The sequence below is a fragment of the Oncorhynchus kisutch genome, linkage group LG3 (genome assembly GCF_002021735.2).
Source record: "Oncorhynchus kisutch isolate 150728-3 linkage group LG3, Okis_V2, whole genome shotgun sequence".
Classification (NCBI taxonomy): Eukaryota; Metazoa; Chordata; class Actinopteri; order Salmoniformes; family Salmonidae; genus Oncorhynchus; species Oncorhynchus kisutch.
In genome coordinates, this window is record NC_034176.2 from 35728131 (window position 1) to 35750010 (window position 21880).

At 42.4% G+C, this 21880-nt stretch overlaps 1 protein-coding gene across 3 annotated transcripts in view; it reads right to left on the reverse strand.

Annotated features, from left to right (window-relative positions):
* LOC109881824 (transport and Golgi organization 2 homolog) overlaps positions 1–21880 on the reverse strand; it is a 57790-nt gene that overhangs the window by 5891 nt on the left and 30019 nt on the right. For 2 of the 3 annotated variants that reach the window (XM_020473930.2, XM_020473939.2), the window contains exons 6-7: positions 3651–3718; positions 3290–3440 (exon numbers count right to left, since the gene is read on the reverse strand). In XM_020473930.2, coding sequence (XP_020329519.1) covers positions 3290–3440; positions 3651–3718 — 219 coding nt within the window. The remainder of the gene's footprint in view (positions 1–3289; positions 3441–3650; positions 3719–21880) is intronic. The other variant, XM_020473946.2, reaches the window with a different exon arrangement.

Here is a 21880-nt window from a genome sequence, read left to right on the forward strand (position 1 = left end):
TTGGTGGTTCTAAACTTCTTCCATTTAAGCATGATGAGGGCTACTGTGTTCTTGGGGACCTACAATGCTGCTGCCATTTTATGCTACCCTTCCCCAGATCTGTGCCTCGACACAATCCTGTCTCGGAGCTCTACAGACAATTCCTTTGACCACATGACTTGGTTTTTGCTATGACATGCACTGTCAACTGTGGGACCTTATATAGACAGGTGTTTGCCTTTCCAAGTCATGTCCAATCAATTGAATTTACCACAGGTGGACTCCAATCAAATTGTAGAAACATCTCAAGGACAATCAATGGAAATATCATAGCAAAGGGTCTGAATTCTTATGTAAATAAGGTATGTTTTCATTTTTTAAATAAATATGCTAACACTAAAAACCAGTTTTCCCTTTATTATTATTATTATGGGGTAGTGTGTAGATTGATGAGAAAAAAAATGTAATAAGGCTGTAACGTTACAAAATGTGGACAAAGGGAAGGGGTCTGAATACTTTCCAAATGTACTGTACTGAGAAAATACACTGTTCTCAAATTCTTATTCAAACCTCCTTTTGGATGGGAACCAACTGTAAAAGTATAACTCTTTAGCACAACTTTAATGTTACTAGGTGAATGGGGGGGGAAAAAAACTGTACACTGAATAGAAAGTTATTACTGAACTGAAAGTAACAAAAAATTGAGTTATATAATACGACAAAGTAAGTTTCGGAAGAACATGATGTACATTCTGAAGCTGGCAAACCTGTTAAGAGAGAAAGGTATGCGCTGTCTGGAGAGCAAAAGTTCACTGACTAAAAGCTTTGCAATTAAGTTGAGATAAAAGAGCAGGATTCCAGCAAAAGCCGTGTACTTATTTTTTCCAATTTCACATTCACGTAATGTGTGCAGGACTATACTTTCTCCAAGTCATATTGAGTGTTCACATTTGTACCTCACGTAGCCATGTGGAATGTCCACGTGTGGTACTCGCAAACCCATAATGAGTGAGCATATTTAGACATTTAGAGGTCCTTGTTTGTTACTCTCAAATATGTTACGAGCAACAGTCATGCCTATGGTCTTATTTTGTCTAGGCAACTTAGAAACAAAATATGCTTCATAAAATGACATAAAACGTCCAGGTTTTAAACGATTAAGTTCATGATTTAGTAGTTTCAATATGCAGACCGCCTCGGCTCAGATTCAAGGTGGGTGATGTGTAACAAGCACTGTTCTTTACTCTCCGGTCTTGTGACCATTTGAGCGGAACGAACCGTGCCTCAAAAATGACAGAATCAAGCCTTAAAACGTTAATTATCCTTGGTATCCTTGACATATTATATATGTCAAACATGATGGGCGTTTTAGCCTATATTTATGTAATTAAAAGTTATTCAAGTTGGGCTACATTTCCTGGCGCCTCCCTCGTGTGAGCACACACATTGACATGTAGGCTTTTTTAATTATGTGGATAAATTCCAATGTCGGCTTCTGATCCAATTCTGATTGGAATAATCGTTTGATATTTTGATTGTGTGATTTCCTTAACATGTCCATTTAGACAACTCAAATCTATATTCTCTTGTCTGTCATTAAGAAAAAAAAACTTGTCCCGGACAAGAGGACAAGCGTTAATGTCGCGCCCTGTGCAGGTTTATGTTTTAATATACAGTACCAGTCAAAAGTTATACACCTAAGTGTTTCTCTTTATTTTGACTATTTTCTACATTGTAGAATAATACTTATGAAATCATGTAAGCAACCAAAAAAAGTGTTAAACACATCAAAATATATGTTTTATATTTTAGATTCTTCAAAGTAGCCACCCTTTATCTTGACAGCTTTGCACACTCTTGGCATTATCTCAACCAGCTTCACCTGGAATGCTTTTCCAACAGTCTTGAAGTAATTCCCACATATGCTGATCACTTGTTGAAAAACAACTGATAGTCCCACTAAGCGCAAACCAGATGGGATGGCGTGTCACTGCAGAATGCTGTGGTAGCCATGCTGGTTAAGTGTGCCTTGAATTGTAAATCACAGACAGTGTCACCAGCAAAGCACCCCCACACCATCACCTCCATGCTTCACGGTGGGAACCACACATGCGGAGATCATCCGTTCAACTACTCTGCGTCTCACAAAGACACGGCGGTTGGAACCAAAACTCTCATTTGGATAGATTTCCACTGGTCTAATGTCCATTGCTCGTGTTTCTTGGCCCAAGCAAGTCTCTTCTTATTGGTGTCCTTTAGTAGTGGTTTCTTTGCAGCAATTCTACCATGAAGGCCTGATTCATGCAGTCTCCTCTGAATAGTTGATGTTGAGAAGTGTCTGTCACTTGAACTCTGTAAAGCATTTATTTGGGCTGCAATTTCTGAGGCTTGTCACTGTAATGAACTTATCCTCTGCAGCAGAGGTAACTCTGGGTCTTCCTTTCCTGTGGCGGTCTGGTTTTTGCGACTGAAGAAACTTTCAAAGTTCTTGAAATGTTCCGTATTGACTGACCTTCATGGTCTTAAAGTAATGGACTGTCGTTTCGCTTTGAAATTTGAGCTGTTCTGGTCATAATATGGACTTGGTATTTTACCAAATAGGGTTATCTCCTGTATCCCACCCCTACCTTGTCACAATACAACTGATTGTCTCAAATGCATTAAGGAAAGAAATTCCACAAATTAACAAGGCACACCTGTTAATTGAAATGCATTCCAGGTGACTACGTCATGAAGATGGTTGAGAGAAGGCCAAGAGTGTGCAAAGCTGTCATCAATGCAAAGGGTGGAAACTAAGCACCTAAAAAAATAAACACCTTTTTTGGGTTACTACATGATTCCATATGTGTAATTTCATAGTTGACGTCTTGATTATTATTCTACAATGTAGAAAATAGTAATACAATGATATATATATTTTTAAGTGTTCTAACTTTTGACTGGTACTGTATATTACGCTGTGCCACATCGATGGCATTAAAATGTAAACGAAAACTAGAGTGTGGGGTCCGCACTGGCAGGTCGTTTATTGACATGAATCTTGTCCTGGAGGCAGACCTGAGTGATTTCCACCAGCTGCAAAGTCAAAATTGGCTTTAAATCGTTTGTGGCTGTGCCCGCAAGGGACTACCCTGTAGAGCTGCCTCCAGTACACGAGCCATCCCAATAAATGCCAACGTGCATCACACAGTGTACAAGAATGTGTCTTCATGTGAAGTGTTTTGATACAGTGCACAGGTACATTTATTGATGAAGTGTTTACAGTGTCACATTGATTTTATTATTGATACCAAGTGCGTGGTGAACTCACAGCTCCTCGTTGTTGAGGACGTTGAGTAGATCATGGACCAGGCTGTCACAAGGCAGTGTCTGGTTCACTACACTGGTGAACAGTCTCTTCCCATGCTGCAGCTTCCTCCATGGGGTCTCCAACAGGGAGTTACTCAAACCATAGATTCCTGCTGGAGCATACACATACAGCATTGCTAGAGAATAGAAGTTGCTCCAAACGTTCATGTTATCCCCCAAAACATGCACTCACATACAGAGGTATAGTCTCATAGTCAAAACCCATCCTGCATACATAAAGGTTTATCATTCAACAGCATGGCTTGTATGGTGCAATGATATAGAACAATAGTACAAGCAATTCCACATTAAGAAAAACAGACCTGGATTTAGACGGATGGGTTCGGCGCTGCCCCTGTTTCCATAGTAACACACAGTGTCTTCTTTGGCCCTGCGTTGGACACAATGAGAGAGGGAATCAAGTTGTTGACCGATTAAAGTTGTTTAATTGTGAGGGTCATCCTAAATCAGCGGTTTCATGCCTTCATGCCAAATTGAAATGCTAAATAAAACAATGGTAAATAGATTTAAAGTAAGAAAAAAAATAGTACTTTGATGCAAATCTTCCAGTCTTACTAGGCCTTTACACTGTTTAGCTCTCCGGTCCCTGGTACGGACTTAAAAGGAGATCCTACTTCCATTTGGCATCTCTCTGACATTATGGTCTTTTCAAATGCAGTACAGGAAACTGAATACATCACGACCAAAACAAACAAAAAACAAACAAAGTGAATGAATTGCATTGTCAGTTTCTGACAGCCATCAGTAGCATCATCAGTCAATGTGGAGACAGGTGCAACAATATCTCCTCGTCCCGTGGTGGAGAACGTCTGGCTATAATTTATCCAGACACCTATGGCTGTGATCTGTAGAGTCAGTGGCAAGGGTCAAAAGTCTGAATACTATCAAGACTTTGATATAGGGGGGTCTCTATCCCTGAGGCAGGCTCCATCTATAGAGCTACACTCAGTGGTGTAAAGTACATAAATTAAAATACTTTAAAGTATTACTTAATTATTTTCTGGGGTACCTGTACTTTACTATTTCAAATCAAACTGTGTCACATGCGCCAAATACAATACTTACCATGAAATGCTTACTTACAAGCCCTTAACCAACAATGCATTTCAAGAAATAGACTTATATTTACCAAATAAATAAAAAAAAAAAAGGGGGGGTGTCAATGTAAATAGTCTGGGTACCCATTTGATTAATTGTTCAGCAGTCTTATGGCTTGGGGATAGAACCTGTTAAGGAGCCTTTTGGTCCTAGACTTGGTCGCTTCGGTATCGCTTACCGTGCGGTAGCAGGGAGAACAGTCATTGGCTTGGGTGGCTGGAGTCTGACAATTTTTAGGGCCTTCCTGACACCGCCTAGTATATAGGTCCTGGATGGCAGGAAGCTTGGCCCCAGTGATGTACTGGGCCGTATGCACTACATTCTGTAGCTTCTTACGGTCAGATGCCGAGCAGTTGCCATACCAGGCAGTGATACAACCGGTCAGGATGCTCTCGATGGTGCAGCTGTAGAACTTTTTAAGGATCTAGGGACCCATGCCAAATCTTTTCAGTCTCCTGAGGGGGAAAAGGTGTTGTCGTGCCCTCTTCACGACTGTCTTGGTGGGTTTGGACCATGATAGTTGGTTTGTGATGTGGACGCCAAGGAACTTGAAGCTCTCGACCAGCTCCACTACAGCCCCGTCGATGTTAAATGGGGGCCTGTTCGGCCCGCCTTTTCCTGTAGTCAACGATCATCTCCTTTGTCTTGATCACGTTGAGGGAGAGGTTGTTGTCCTGGCACCACACTGCCAGGTCTCTGACCTCCTTCCTATAGGCTGTCTCATCGTTGTCGGTAACCAGGCCTACCACTGTTGTGTCAGCAAATTTAATGATGGTGTTTTAGTTGTTTGGCCCCGCAGTCATGGTTGAACAGGGAATACAGGAGGGGACTAAGCACGCACCCCGAGGGGCACAAGTGTTGAGGATCAGCATGGCAAATGTATTATTGCCTACCCTTACCACCTGGGGGCGGCCCATCAGGAAGTCCAGGATCCAGTTGCAGAAGGAGGTGATCCAGTTGTAGAGGGAGATGTTTAGTCCCTGGGTCCTTAGCTTAGTGATGAGCTTCATGGGCACTATGGTGTTGAACTCTGAGCTGTAGTCAATTAACAGCATTCTCACATAGATGTTCCTTTTGTCCAGATGGAGAAGGGCGATTGAGATTGCATCATCTGTAGATCTGTTGGGGCAGTATGCAAATTGGAGTGGGTCTCGGGTATCAGGGATGATGCTGTGAGCCATGACCAGCCTTTCAAAGCACTTCATGGCTACCGAATTGAGTGCTACGAGGTGGTAATCATTTACACAGGTTACCTTCGCGTCCTTGGGGACCGAGACTATGGTGATCTGCTTGAAACACATGTAGGTTTTACAGACTCGGTCAGGGAGAGGTTGAAAATGTCAGGGAAGACACTTGCCAGTTGGTCCACGCATGCTTCGAGTACACATCCTGGTAAGCTGTCTGGCCCCTCGGCTTTGTGTATGTGGACCTGTTTTAAAGGTCTTGCTCACATCGGCTATGGAGAGCGTGATCACACAGTTGTCTGGAACAGCTGGTGCTCTCAAGCTCGCTTCAGTGTTGCTTTCCACGAAGCGAGCATACAAGGCATTTAGCTTGTCTGGTAGGCTTGCATCACTGGGCAGCTCGCGGCTGGGTCTCCCTTTGTAGTCCGTAATAGTTTTCAAGCCCTGCCACAGCCGACAAGCGTCAGAGCCGGTGCAGTAGGATTCAATCTTAATCCTGTATTGACGCTTTGCTTGTTTGATGGTTCATCTGTGGGCATAGCGGGATTTCTTACAAGAGTCCGGATTAGTATCCCGCTACTTGAAAGCAGCAGCTCTAGCCTTTAGCTCGATGCGGATGTTGCCTGTAATCCATGGCTTCTGGTTGGGAAACGTATGTCGTCGATGCACCTATTGAAGAAGATGATGACTGAGGTGGTATATTCCTCAATGCCATTGGAGGAATCAGATAAAATATTCCAGTTTGTGCTAGCAAAACAGTCCTTTAGCGTAGCATCCGCATCATCTGACCACTTCCGTAGTGAGCGAGTCACTGGTACTTCCTGCTTTAGTTTTTGCTTGTAAAGCAGGAATCAGGAGGATAGAATTATGGTCAGATTTGCCAAATGGAGGGCAATTGAGAACTTTGTATGCATCTCTGTGTGGCGAAAAGGTGTTCTAGAGTTTTTTCCCTCTGGTTGCACATGTGACATGCTGGAAGAAATGAGGTAAAACAGATTTAAGTTTGCCTGCATTAAAGTCCCCGGCCACTAGGAGTGCCGCTTCTAGTTGAGTGCGGTCTTAGTGCCAGCATGGGTTTGTGGTGGTAAACGTACAAATATGAATAATACAGATAAGAACCCTTGGTAGATGGTATGTTCTACAGCTTATCCTAAGATACTCTACCTAAGGCGAGCAATACCTCGAGACTTCTTTAACATTAGACATCGCGCACCAGCTGTTATTGACAAAGAGACACACTCTCCCACCACTCGTCTTACCAGAAGTAGGTTCTCTGTCCTGCTGATGCATGAAAAATCCCGCCAGCTCTAAATTATCCGTGCCCATCCAAGAAGGCTCAAGGTCATTGGCCACAGATAAAACATCAAATCACACTATATGTACAGTCGCTTTGATTGGACTGATCATGTCAACATCATACTTTCAAAATCTTAGCCATCAGTCATCATGAATCAAGCCGACAAGCTACTGGCAAATCCTTTTCAATCCTTGTCATATGAAGAGAAATAATGAAGAGACATTATAGATAAAACATGTCGATACCCATCGGCCATAAAAATTTAACAATGAGTGGTTTGGAAGGAAGTGAGCACAGCACAACAAGGAGAGTCCAAAAATGTCTTGCATATTACATTTATGCAGCAGCATACCAGGGAGATATGTATGCTGTAGCTAAGAAATTAATACTAAATGTATGTTTTGTAGTAAGCTGTTCATAGCCCATCTGCCTCACCCTAATAATTCGGTCCATTTACCCCTCTTAATTTCGCCAACTTTTCTGACTTGGTGGTACACGTGCATGCACATGTAGCCTATTTTAGAGAAATGTAATCATCAAAAATTGTAAGAGCTTTCATTGTCCCGTTATTTATCCTATGGTTCTGACTTGGTGTACAGGGAGAATACTGTAAAACGGCCCATGTTCTGAATTCTGTTGCTGTACATTTCAAAAGTGCTTTACAAATAGTTATATTGACAACGTCCGTCATTGTCTTAATCTAAATGATGATTGCCTCTTATACGCTCGTCTTTCCCTTATGCCATAGTGTGTACATCTCAATTCTCAGAAGAAACCACATTTGTTTAAACAAGTCAGCCATATCAGCTATGCATCTTAAAAAGGCAGTAAATGAGGCTGAATGAACTGTTTCGCTGCCAGACAAGGCTCTGCTGATAGCCAGGTGTAGCAGTTCAAGGTGTTGGGACTGCTGTTGGGACTCTACTATTAGGGCCTACATAAAGCTGTCCCAACAGTTTGTGGGCACCGTTTGTCACCTTTAGAGTGCAATTAATGTATTGTGGCTTTGCTGGCATGCATCTTTTTTTGCCACACCAAGATTTACATGCTAAAATCGCCCCACTGACTACATTCCTAAAGAAAATAAATGTTAATCTTAATCTAAACATTTTCCCTGACACCCAAAAGTACTCATTACATTTTGAATGCTTAGCAGGACAGGAAAATTGTCCAATTCACAAACTTATCAAGATAACATCCCTGGTCATCCCTATTGCCTCTGATCTGGCAGACTCACAAAATTGCTTTGTTTGTAAATTATGTCTGACTGTTGAAGTGTGCCCCTGGCTATCCGTAAACCTTTTTTTTTTAAACAAGAAATTCTTGCCATCTGGGCTGCTTAATAATAAGGAATTTGAAGTGATTTATACTATTGGTATATTTAGAACCAAATACTTTTTTAACACTTTTACTCAAATAGTATTTTACTGGGTGACTGTCACTTTTGTCATTTTCTTTTAAGGCATTCTTACTTTTACTCAAGTGACGACAATTGGGTACTTTACACCACTGGCTACACTATAGATACTAAAGTATGTGGACAGCCCTTCAAATGAGTGGATTCGGCTATTTCAGCCACACTCGTTACTGACAGGTATATAAAAATCGAGAACACAAGCATGCCATAGACAAACATTGGCAGTAGAATGGCCTTACTGAAGAGCTCAGCAACTTTCAATGTGGCACTCTCGTAGGATGCCACCTTTCCAACAAGTCAGTTCGTCAAATTTCTGCCTGTCAAGAGCTGCCCCGGTCATCTATGTGCTGTTACTGTGAAGTGGAAACGTCTAGGAGCAACAACGGCTCAGACGCGAAGTGGTAAGCCACACAAGCTCACAGAACAGGACCCCAGAGTGCTGAAGCATGTAAAAATCGTCTGTCCTCGGTTGCAACACTCACTACAGAGTTCGAAACTGCCTCTGGAAGCAACGTTAGCACAAGAAAGGTTGGTCGGGAGCTTCATGAAATGGGTTTCAATGGCTGAGCAGCCGCACACAAGCCTAAGATCATCATGCGCAATGCCTAGCGTCGGCTGGAGTGGTATAAAGCTCGCTGCCATTGGACTCTGGAGCTGTGGAAACGCATTCTCTGGAATGATGAATCACGTTTCACCATCTGGCAGTCGAATGGACGAATCTGGGTTTGCTGGATGCCACGAGAACACTACCTGCCCCCAATGCATCGTACCAACTGTAAATAATAAATAATGGTCTGTGGCTGTTTATGGTCCGTGGTAGGCCCTTTACTTCCAGTGACAGGAAATGTTAATGCTACAGCATACAATGACATTCTAGACGATTCTGTGCTTCGAACTTCGTGGCAACAGTTTGGGGAAGGCCCTTGCCTGTTTCAGCATGACAATGCCCCAGTACACAAAACGAGGTCCATACAGAAATGGTTTGTCGAGATCGGTGTGGAAGAACTTGACTGGCCTGTACAGAGCCCTGACCTCAACCCCCATCGAACACCTTTGGGAATTAGAATGCTGACTGTGAGCCAGGCCTAATCGCCCAACATCAGTGCCCGGTCACACTAATGCTCGTGGCTGAATGGAAGCAAGTCTCCGCAGCAATGTTCCAACATCTAGTGGAAAGCCTTACCAGAAGCGTGGATGCTGTTATAGCAGCAAAGGGGGGAGGGGGACCAACTCCATATTAATGCCCATGATTTTGGAATGAGATGAGCAAGTGTCCTTATACTTTTGGTCATGTAGTGTATAAGAGGAGAGAAGATTACTTTCCTGTCGTGAGATCGAGACTTGTTTGATAATAACATCTGCAAATAGCCACGGACAGAGGGACTGACAGAATCAATTTTGTGTGACATAAGGGATTCCGCTGTCCGCTAAATGTTTATCTCTTACAATTAATTACAAGCCAATTTGCCTGTCTGCTGTCCGAGATAGTACATTTGTTTATGCCACAGTAAGCAATTAAGCTGGGAAAAGAGTAGGCAAAGGTTCTGTTGGTGTTACCGTTTCTCATACGTGTAAATGTCCTTGGGCAGAGGAATTTAAGTAGGCCAGTGTGTTAGTAAAAACACTGTGGGAAAATGACAATATGAATGCAACTTCATTAACATTACACCATCTTCAAAACAAACCAAAGAATATCAAAACCCCATGGCTTGATGGCATACCAGTAGAGGTATATCAAGCCCTTTTCATATATATATATATATATATATATACCTGAAGCTCCATTGCTACCTTGTTTTACCTACTCCTATAGAAATGGTAGTCTGTCAGGTACTCAGCAGGAAGATCTGATATCACTATTATTAAAACAAGACCCAGATGGCAAATATAAAGATCCAGTCTAAAAAACTGAAGGCCTCTTACACTTCAATGTTGCGATGCAAAATGCATAGCAAAAAAATGCATAGAATTAAAAAAGGTTTTACCAGCTATTGTTCATCCTGATCAGACAGGTTTTTACATGAACGATACATTGGACATAATTTACAACAACTAATAGAAGTAATAGTACACCATGAAACATCTAAGAAGCAAAGTCTTGTATTTATAGCGGATTTTGAAAAGGCCTTTGATAAAGTAAGACTGGATTTTATTTATAAATATCAGGATTTTTTCAATTTCGGTGATACTAATAAAATGGGTAAAGGTAACATAACAACCCCAGGTGTAAAATAGTAAATAGTGGCTACTTCTCAGAGAGTTTTGGATTGTCAAGAGGAGTTCAAGGGTGTCCGCTGTCACCATATCTATTCGTTATAGCCATCGAAATGCTAGCTATTAAAATCAGATCAAATAACAACATGAGGATTAGAAATCCAAGGCTTAAAAAAAAGAAAAAAAGTGTCCATGTATGCGGATGACTCAAGTTTTATATTAAGTCTGCAAACTAGACCACTGCAATGTTTAATTGAAGATCTAGATAACTTTTCTGGACAAAAACCTAATTATGATTAGTTTAGAATATTACATATTGATCTCTAAAAAATAAAACTTTTACATTACCCTCTAGTCTACCTATAAAATGGTCTGACGGTGAAGTTGACATACTTGGTATTCATATCACAAAATATATAAATCAGCTCTCCTAAAAAAAAAAAATTGCTTTATGTGGGACGCTAAACCAGAAGAAAATAGCCACTCTATCTAAAAGCTTCACTTATTAAAAAGTTTTTACTTGAACCTTAAATGGTTCTCAAGTAGATTACTAAGAAAAGCTAATCCATTGTTTAAAAATGGCCTTTTTGCCTTTTGTGCAGATTGCCATGTCTCATTTTCGATTAATTGAAAATGATGCTTCTTTGAAAAATGCATTGCAGAGCTAGCTACAATTTCAATTCCATCCCCCTGAAAAGATAGAACAAATATTACAACAAATATTAAGGCTGAACTCAAATGTGCTGGTTGAAAAAATACCTGTATTTATGGGTATTTTGTTTGTAAATTATATTGTATATTGGAATGGTAGAGTTGTCTTTCATTGAGTTATCAGAATTGTACGGGAAGGTCCGCTCAATCCAAACAATTCATTACAGCATTACCCCAAAAATGGAGGAGGTGGCAGCGGGAGGAGGCAGGGAACTGGTCTGTCTGTCCAATATAAAGTTGGAGGTGGAATAAAAATAGCATAAATAGGAAAGTATACCAGGTTCATTTGAGGACCAGGAGGATATTGACAGCTGTGCCATACAGATTGCAAAATAGTTGGAAAGAGATTTTTGATGTACTGTATGAGTTAATACAGTTGAAGTTGTCTGTAAACATACACTTATATTGGAGTCATTAAAATTCGTTTTTAAACCACTCCACAAATGTCTTGTTAACCAACTATAGTTTTGGTAAATCAGGTAGGACATCTACTTTGTGCATGACAAGTACTTTTTCCAAAAATGGTTTACAGACAGATTATTTCACTGTATCACAATTCCAGTGGGTCAGCAGTTTACATACACTAAGATGACTGTGCCTTTAAACAGCTTGGAAAATTCCAGAAAATTATGTCATGGCTTTAGAAGCATCTGGTATGCTAATTGACATAATTTGAGTCTATTGGAGGTGTACCTGTGGATGTATTTCAAGGCCTACCTTCAAACGCAGTGCCTCTTTGCTTGACATCATGGAAAAAAATCAAAAGAAATCAGCCAAGACCTCAGAAAAAATAAAATGTTGACTTCCACTAGTCTGGTTCATCCTTGGGAGCAATTTCCAAATGCCTGAAGGTACCATGTTCATCTGTACAAACAATAGCCCGCAAGTATAAACACCATGTGACCACGCAGCCATCATACAGCTCAGGAAGGAGATGCATTCTGTCTCCTAGAGATGAACGTACTTTGGTGGGAAAAGTGAAAATCAATCCCAGAACACCAGCAAAGGACCTTGTGAAGATGCTGAAGCAAACAGGTACTAAAGTATCTACATCCACAATAAAACAAGTCCTAAATCGACATAACCTGAAAGGCCGCTCAGCAAGGATGAAGCCACTGCTCCAAAACCGGCATAAAAAAGCCAGACTATGGTTTGTAACTGCGCATGGGGACAAAGATCGTACTTTGAGAAATGTTATCCCTAATGTCCTTACACAGCTCTCATTGTGGAGAGGTTGGAATCTGTTTGATTGAGTGTGTGGATGGTGTCTTTTATACAGGTAATGAGTTCAAACAGGTGCAGTTAATACAGATAATGAGTGGAGAACAGGAGGGCTTCTTAAAGAAAAAAACTAACAGGTCTGTGATAGCTGGAATTCTTACTGGTTGGTAGGTGATGAAATACTTATGTCATGCAATAAAATGCTAATTAATAACTTTTAAAAAAAATCATACAATGTGATTTTCTGGATTTTTGTTTTAGATTCCGTCTCTCACAGTTGAAGTGTACCTATGATAAAAATGACAGACCTCTACATGCTTTGTAAGTAGGAAAACCTGCAAAATCGGCAGTGTATCAAATACTTGTTCTCCCCACTGTACATGGACAGGGGTAAATAGTGCCATACATGCACTCAAACATATTCAGTTGGCCTTGCTGTTATGATTTTTGTTGTCCTTGACGTTTTTGTTGTTTTCTTTTTTGCTTTGTTAATTTGGTAGTTGGTTGTGCATTGTGTGTGTGTGTGTGTGTGTGTGTGGGGGGGGGTTCTCAGATGGTTGAGGGGAGCTCTTTGGAACTGTGGGGGGGGTTATCTTGCAGGGCTGCAAGTACATTGCATGCTTTAAACATTCAATAAAAAAATTATAATATCAATGTCTCGATGATTAAGGCCAAACAATATATTAAACTTTCTGCAACGTAACTGCTGGTAACTATAGTAATGACATAAAACACTATCTTTTTGCTTTTGTTCATGTCAATGCCTTGTAGCTTCCTTCCATGGGTACAATATTTTCAGCTTCACTGCCTTAAGTTGACTCTGGTTTGATGTCCCGCTCCTAAATTGTATGTAAAACTGCAACCCTGCAGAAAGGTGGCCAGATGGTGCTATGGGCTCATTGGGCTGGGAAGAGATGGAGCTATGTAGATTACTCTCAGTGCCAACCCAGACAAAGATTTGGGCTGAGATGAGGAGCCACAGGAGTTGGCTGCTAGCAATGGACAGCGTTAACTACTAACAGGAAGAGAAAGTTCTGTGAAGCTTTAGAAACAGCACTTTGAAGATCTAGCTGCCAGAATGATAATCACTATATGCAGCAGGATAGTAGATGTTTATAAATGAAATGCAGTCTATTATTCTGAAGCTTTTAAGCAGTGCCTTATTTTGCTCCTTGCTGCTGTGCTGAGCGGCCTCAGGTTTGTTGATATTGGGCTGATGAACATTGAGAAACATCAGTGGGATTGGGAGGTATCATTGCGAGTCCGAGGGTAAACAACAAATTTCTCTGATGTAGTTTTGCATTTCACTATCAGGTAGATGCCCAAGTTGAGCAACAAAGTTAAAACGACTTATTAGACAGCAGCTCTAATCCCAACAGAAAGACCACCCATAACAACATCTGACCATCACGTCATAAAGTTCCTCTGTGAACAAAGAAAAGCCGGTCAACTTCAGCTGAGCAGAAAGGGCCAGGGTCTTTAAAACAATGGAAATGTCTCAGGTCAACTCAAATAGCAAGTATAAAAGTCAACATTCTCAATTGAATTACGTCTTGGTAAATTAGACAGTAGTAGGTGAACAGTGAACGGGTGCAGAGCAGATTTCTTTGAATACTGCCAATTTCCAAATATAACCCCAAACAAACATTTTCAGAGGCAAAATGAACTATTACTACTTTTGTAAGACATCTGACTTTACTCATGGGCACTGAAGTGCCATTCAATGCTCTAGACCAGGTATTCCCAAACTAGGGTACACGGACACATTTTCAAACAGTACATTTATATTTTCCAACGGGGCTATACATTTGGGTGAGTTTTTTTTCCTCGCCTGGAGTAGCCTCGCTTCACTGCCAAAAATAAAATGAATCCATCTAGTGTTAAGCGAAATAACACCACAATGTCAAATAATTAACATCCAATCACATTAACCGTTACTCTCTCGAGGGAAACCTTCACTCTTGCGCAGACATTTTGAAACTAAACATGATAATTTTAATAATAAGACACAGGACTTTGACCGAGAATAAAGACTACTTTTGAGTAGTAAGACATGTATAAAAGCTACAGATACCATTAATAAGAAGGGGCTAGAAACATCTTTTATGGTGAGCTACCGAGTGGCTAGGACAGGCAAGCCCCATACTATTGTGGAGGACTTAATTATTCCTGCTGCCGCGGATATGGCTGGGACTATGCAGGGGGAAAAGGCCCAAAAAAACTATACCAGACAATGCCTCCATCAAACAACACTGTTTCACAACGCATCAGTGACATGGCAGGAGATGTTTTGAAACAATTACTGTTTCACATACAAGCCAGTGAATTCTATGCGTTACAGCTGGATGAGTCAACAGACGTGGCAGGCCTGCCACAGCTCCTGGTATATGTCTGTTACGTTTATGGGGGGTAAATTAAAGAAGATATCCTCTTCTGAAAACCAGGACAACATGAGAGGATATTTTTAAAGTACTGGACAGCTTTGTGACATGAAATGGACTTTGGTGGTCAAGATGTGTTGGTATCTGTACTGATGGCGCAAAAGTCATGACAGGGAGACATAATGGAGTTGTAACGCGCGTGCAAGCAGTTGCTCTTGACGCCACTTGGGTACACTGCAGCATCCACCGAGAGGCTCTTGCTGCCAAGGGAATGCCTGACAGCTTGAAATACGTTTTGGACACTACAGTGAAAATGGTTCACCTTGTTAAAACAAGGCCCATGAACTCTCATGTATTTTCTGCACTATGCAATGATATAGGCAGCGACCATGTAACGCGTTTGCAACATACATGAGTGCGCTGGTTGACAAGTTATTTTTAATTGAGAGACGAACTTAAAGTTTTCTTTACTGACCATAATTTTCACTTGTCTGACCGCTTGCATGATGACGAGTTTCTCACACAACTGGCCTGTTTTTTCTCGCATGAATGATCTGAATCTAGGATTACAGGGAATCTCCACAACTATATTCAATGTACGGGACAAAATTGAGGCTATGATTAAGTAGTTGGAGCTCTTCTATGTCTGCATGAACAAGGACAACCCACAGCTCTTTCCATCATTGTATGATTTGTGTGCAAATGAACTCAAGCTTACGGACAATGTCAAATGTGATATAGCGAAGCACCTGAGTGAGCTGGGTGCGCAATTACTTTCCCGAAACAGATGACACAAACAACTGGATTCGTTATCCCTTTCATGCCCTGCCTCCAGTCCACTTACTGATATCTGAACAAGAGAGCCTCATCAAAATTGTAACAAGCGGTTCTGTGAAAATTGAATTTAAATCAGAAGCCACTGCCAGATTTCTGGATTGGGCTGTGCTCAGAGTATCCTTCCATGACAAATTGCACTGTTAAGACACTGATGCCCTTTGCAACCACGTACCTATGTGAGAGTGGATTCTCTGCCCTCAATAGCATGAAAACTAAATACAGCCAATGACTGTGTGGATAATTATTTAAGACGGAGACTCTCTCCAATACAACCCAACATTGCAGAGTTATGTGCATCCTTTCAAGCACACCCTTCTCATTAAACTGTGGTGAGTTATTCACAATTTTTGACGACAAACATCTGACTGAAAACGGGATGGCCGAGGCATTTCCGTGCGATACCATGGAGTCTTACAACGTGATGAAACTTACAAGGTGTAGTAGCAAACAATGAATAAAATGGGCTTGGAACCCCTAACCCTGGCAATTTGACTGGTAAACTCACGGGTACACTCACAATGGCTGCCTGGTATTGTGGACTAATTAGACAAATAAAAGTAGTACTTTCCAATGCGTGAGCTAAAAGAGGCGTGCCGTGAAAAGACTGTCAAATGCGTGTGTTCTGAAGACCAATGCTTGAGCGTTTGCAGCTCTGCTTTCAGTCGTAACATTACTCCCTCCAGTCACAACCCATATTGATGGGTACATTTCCTGGCTTGCTCACAACGGCCACCAGTTCACCCATTATGCCATCATTGACTCGACTGGGAACGCCAGTTCTACATGCAGTCAGGAGCGGAGAAAAGGTGAAAATGTTCAAAAACATTCATTAAAAAAAGTGCTTTTTGAACGGTTATTAGAGACTAAAGGTCATTTGGCAGGCCAGTTACAGTCATCCAAAAGTCTGTGACCATCACAGCGCTAATATACAGTAACGGACAAAATAAAGTAAACACCAACAGAGTGTCTTAATAGGGCGTGTGATATAAAAATGACATATTTACCTAATTTGTTTGATATGAATACTTAAACCCCCTGTGCTCCTTTGAGACCCCTCTTTCAAAGTCACAGATCTCTTCTTCTTGCCATGGTGGCTGAAGTAATGGGCCACTGGGCATTTTTATACATGGTCAGAATTTCCTCACCAATTTGTTTTACCACGTCACTATTTGTATCCCTCATTTGCTCAAGTGTTTGTTTTATTTTGGCAGTTGCCTGTACATTATACAACAGGAAGGAATACAGAGGATGTTTAAAAATGGCCTCCACACATCTTGTCCCACATCACCATCATATCATAAATCATCACGTCGGTTAAGGATGGAATGACAAATCCATTAATTGTAATATAGGGCCTCCTCTGTATCCACGAGACAAGACGTAATTATCGATTCGGGAACAGAGCAGCCGCAGACAGCATTTCCTCTGGGTTATCTCTAACGAACACGCATGACTGTTGTTTCACTGTGCAGAGAGGGAAAACTAATAGCTCTATAATGAGCCTGTTTATACAACAACAACAAAAAGGTCTACAACCAAATACATTACAGTCACAGCAGCTGCCATCCAATGTCTGTTTTTATTATGCTGTTGCGTACCGCAGGGTCCTATCTGTCAGTATCCATACATCTTGTAGTGAGTCGACAGGGAGCCCCATGGGTCCAGGCAGACAGAGAGGGATGGAGTGATTTCAGAACCAGATGATTGGCCAGGCCAGAGCATACATCAAAGAAACACATATTACTTGTTGCTCTCTCTCGGCTGACATCTCACGGTGTGTGTGTGTACACACATTTCTGGTGGCAGTGAGGTCTCCTTTCGTTAAGTCTCTTGCCGCAGGGGTGGCAGCAGCAGGAGCCATACAACACGTACATAATTCCAGGTCTTAATGAGGCCATTCGCATTCCTGAAAGGCTCTGCTGTTAACACACAACAGAACACAACCCACGGAGATCTCTACCTGCTATAATACACACAATGTAGAGAGAGGGGAGAGAAGCTTGTAGGTGGGGAGAAAGAACAGTACCTGGAAACAACAGAAGAGGAGGAGGATTAAAACAAGAGATCTGCTCACACACTGTGCCGTTCCTGCTCTAGGCCACATCAGCAGGATATATTGATCAGGACCCCTCGCTCCACAGGGAAAACCCTGCTTCCCCTGGCAGGAAGTGGGAAAAGTTGTTCATGAACCGCCTGACTTCCAAAATGAGACCTGAAGCCCTGTTGCCATGCCGATGGCATGTCTATCGAGCCCCCTTCATGACAGCGGTCTTAGTTTCAGAGGGACGCACTTTAATTTTTGCTCTCCAGTCCACATCGCAAGGCCATCAAATTAAATGACACTGTCTGCTGCAGAGTGTAAGAGAAAACAGAAAGAGTGGGGAAAAAAGTTCCCTACATTAAATATTGTCTGGGTTCCCTTTGTCAAATCATTCGTAGCGCTTTTGACATGCCCTCACAAGCCTGACTGGTAAAGGGAAAAAAATGTACAGGTGTTCTCAGAATTCTTATGACGGTTTCTTCAATTCAAGGTTTCTTTTGTGTTTGGAGAGAGACAGGGACAGAGAGAAAGAGAGAGAACAGGTGGCTGTAGCTCATGCCTCTGATGGACCCTGGAGAGAAGGCACCATCATCCCTGATTCATCATGAGCCAGTCCAACAAGAGATGGGAACAGAGAGAACACATGGTAACAGACACTTATGCCCAAGGTCAAATCGACCCATAGCCCTAGGGTCTGAAAAGGAATATGCAATATAGAAATAGCTAAACCTTAAAAGGCTTGGTAGAAAATCCTCTGAGAACTACATGTGCCTTGGACTAGGGGTTGATTTGCAACCTGGTGGGCATGTCTTGAATGTACCTTAGGAAATGAAAGAGTTGAGACAGCATTGTCTGCCAGAACTCTATAAAAACTAGAAGATAGTAATTAAAGAAGTTGAAGTGGTAGTAACAGCAGTAGTAATGATAGAAGTTGTAAAAGGGAATGGGGGAGACTGAAAAGATTTGGCATGGGTCCCCAGATCCTCAAAAGGTTCAACAGCTGCACCATCAAGAGCATCCTGACTGGTTGCATTACTGCCTGGTATGGCAATTGCTCAGCCTCTGACCGCAAGGCACTACAGAGGGTAGTGTGTATGGCCCAGTACCTCACTGGGGCCAAGCTTCCTGCCATCCAGGACCTCAATACCAGGTGGTGTCAGAGGAAGGCCCTAAAGATTGTCAAAGACTCCAGCCACCCAAGTCACTGTTCTCTCTGCTACCGCACGGCAAGCGGTACCGGAGCGCCAAGTCTAGGTCCAAGACGCTTCTAAACAGCTTCTTCCCCCAAGCCAAAAGACTCCTGAACATCTAATCAAATGTCTACCCAGACTATTTGCAGTGCCCGCCCCCTTTTACGCTGCTGTTACTCTGTTATTATCTATGCATAGTCACTTTAATAACTCTACCTATATGCACATATTACCTCAATTACCTTGACTTACCGGTGCCCCCTGTATATAGGCTCGCGATTGTTATTTTACTCCTGCTCTTTAACTACTTGTTACTTTTATTTCTTACTCTTACTCATATTTTTTTGTTTGTTTTGCAACTTGATTGAAGTCCAGCTATGGTAAATTCAATTGATTGGACATGATTTGGAAAGGCACACATCTGTCTATATTAGTACCACAGTTGACAGTGCATGTCAGAGCAAAAACCAAGCCATGAGGTCGAAGGAATTATCCGTAGAGCTGTAAGGCCGGATTGTGTCGAGGCACAGATTATGGGGAAGGATACCAACAAATTACTGCAGTATTGAAGGTCCAAGAACTCAGTGGCCTCCATCATCCTTAAATGGAAGAAGTTTGGAACCACCAAGGCTCTTCTTAGAGCTGGCCTCCCAACCAAACTGAGCAATTGGGGGAGAAGGGCCTTGGTCAGGGAGGTGAACCTGAACCCGATGGTCACTCTGACAGAGCTCAACAGTTCCTCTGTGGAGATGGGAGAACCTTCCAGAAGGACAACCACCAATCAGCACTCCACCAATCAGGCCAGACGGAAGCCACTCCTCAGTAAAAGGCACATGACAGCCCGCTTGTAACTAAAGGACTCTGACCATGAGAAACAAGATTCTCTGGTCTGATGAAACCAAGATTCAGGAAACATGGCACCATCCCGACGGTGAACCATGGTGGTGGCAGCATCATGCTGTGGGGATGTTTTTCAGCGGTAGGGACTGGGAGACCAGTCAGGATCGAGTGAAAGTTGAAAGGAGCAAAGTACAGAGAGATCCTTGATGAAAACCTGCTCCAGAGCGCTCAGGACCTCAGACTGGAGCGAAGGTTCACCTTCCAACAGGACAATGACCCGAAGCACACAGCCAAGACAGTGCAGGAGTGGCTTCGGGACAAGTCTGAGTGTCTTTGAGGGAACAAGCCAGAGCCCGGACTTGAACCCGATCAAACATCTCTGGAGAGACCTGAAAATAGCTGTGCATTGACATTCCCCATCCAACCTGACAGAGAGGATCTGCAGAGGAATGGGAGAAACTCCCCAAAAACAGGTGTGCCAAGATTGTAGTATCATACCCAAGAAGACATGAGGCTTTAAAAATCACTGCCAAAGGAGCTTCCACAAAGTACTGCGTAAAAGGGCCTGAAGGTCTTATGTAAAATAGATTTCAGTTCATTTAAAATGTGAAAAAATGTCCAAAACCTGTTTTTTACTCGATCATTATTGCGTATTGTGTAAATTAGCAAAAAACCTATTTAAACCATTTTAGTGTAAGGCTGTAATGTAACAAAACTTGAAAAAAGTCAAGGGTTCTCAATACTTTCCGAATACACTAACTACAAGTGAGATGCCAGTTGTTGGAAGGATAATAGTTCACCTTCTCTATACAGATGACCAAATGTTTTAATTCCTTTGTTTAACCAAGAAATTGTAATACTATGAGGGCTTTGTGTAAGATGGGGATAATTATTATAGAAAGGTGTTTGTTATATATACACTGCTCAAAAACAAAGGGAACACTAAAATAACACATCCTAGATCTGAATGAATGAAATATTATTAAATACTTTTTTTTTTACATAGTTGAATGTGCTGACAACAAAAATCACGCAAAAATTATCAATGGAAATCAAATTTATCAACCCATGGAGGTCTGGATTTGGAGTGACACTTAAAATTAAAGTGGAAAACCACACTACATACTGATCCAACTTTGATGTAATGTCCTTAAAACAAGTCAAAATTAGGCTCAGTAGTGTGCGTGGCCTCCACGTGCCTGTATGACCTCCCTACGACACCTGGGCATGCTCCTGATGAGGTGGCGGATGGTCTCCTGAGGGATCTCCTTCCAGACCTGGACTAAAGCATCCGCCAACTCCTGGACAGTCTGTGGTGCAACGTGGCGTTGGTGGATGGAGCGAGACATGATGTCCCAGATGCGCTCAATTGGATTCAGGTCTGGGGAACAGGCGGGCCAGTCCATAGCATCAATGCCTTCCTCTTGCAGGAACTGTTGACACACTCCAGCCACATGAGGTCTAGCATTGTCTTGCATTCGGAGGAACACAGGGCCAACCGCACCAGCATTTGGTCTCACAAGGGGTCTGAGGATCTCATCTCGGTACCTAATGGCAGTAAGGCTACCTCTGGCGAGCACATGGAGGGCTGTGCGGCCCCCCAAAGAAATGCCACCCCACACCATGACTGACCCACCGCCAAACCGGTCATGCTGGAGGATATTGCAGGCAGCAGAACGTTCTCCACGGCGTCTCCAGACTCTGTCACATGTGCTCAGTGTGAACCTGCTTTCATCTGTGAAGAGCACAGGGCGCCAGTGGCGAATTAGCCAATCTTGGTGTTCTCTGACAAATGCCAAACGTCCTGCACGGTGCTGGGCTGTATAATCACATCCCCCACCTGTGGACGTCGGGCCCTCATACCACCCTCATGGAGTTTGTTTCTGACCGTTTGAGCAGACACATTCACATTTGTGGCCTGCTGGAGGTCATTTTGCAGGGCTCTGGCAGTGCTCCTCCTGCTCCTCCTTGCACTAAGGCGGAGGTAGCAGTCCTGGTGCTGGGTTGTTGCCCTCCTACGGCCTCCTCCACGTCTCCTGATGTACTGGCCTGTCTCCTGGTAGCGCCTCCATGCTCTGGACACTACGCTGACAGACACAGC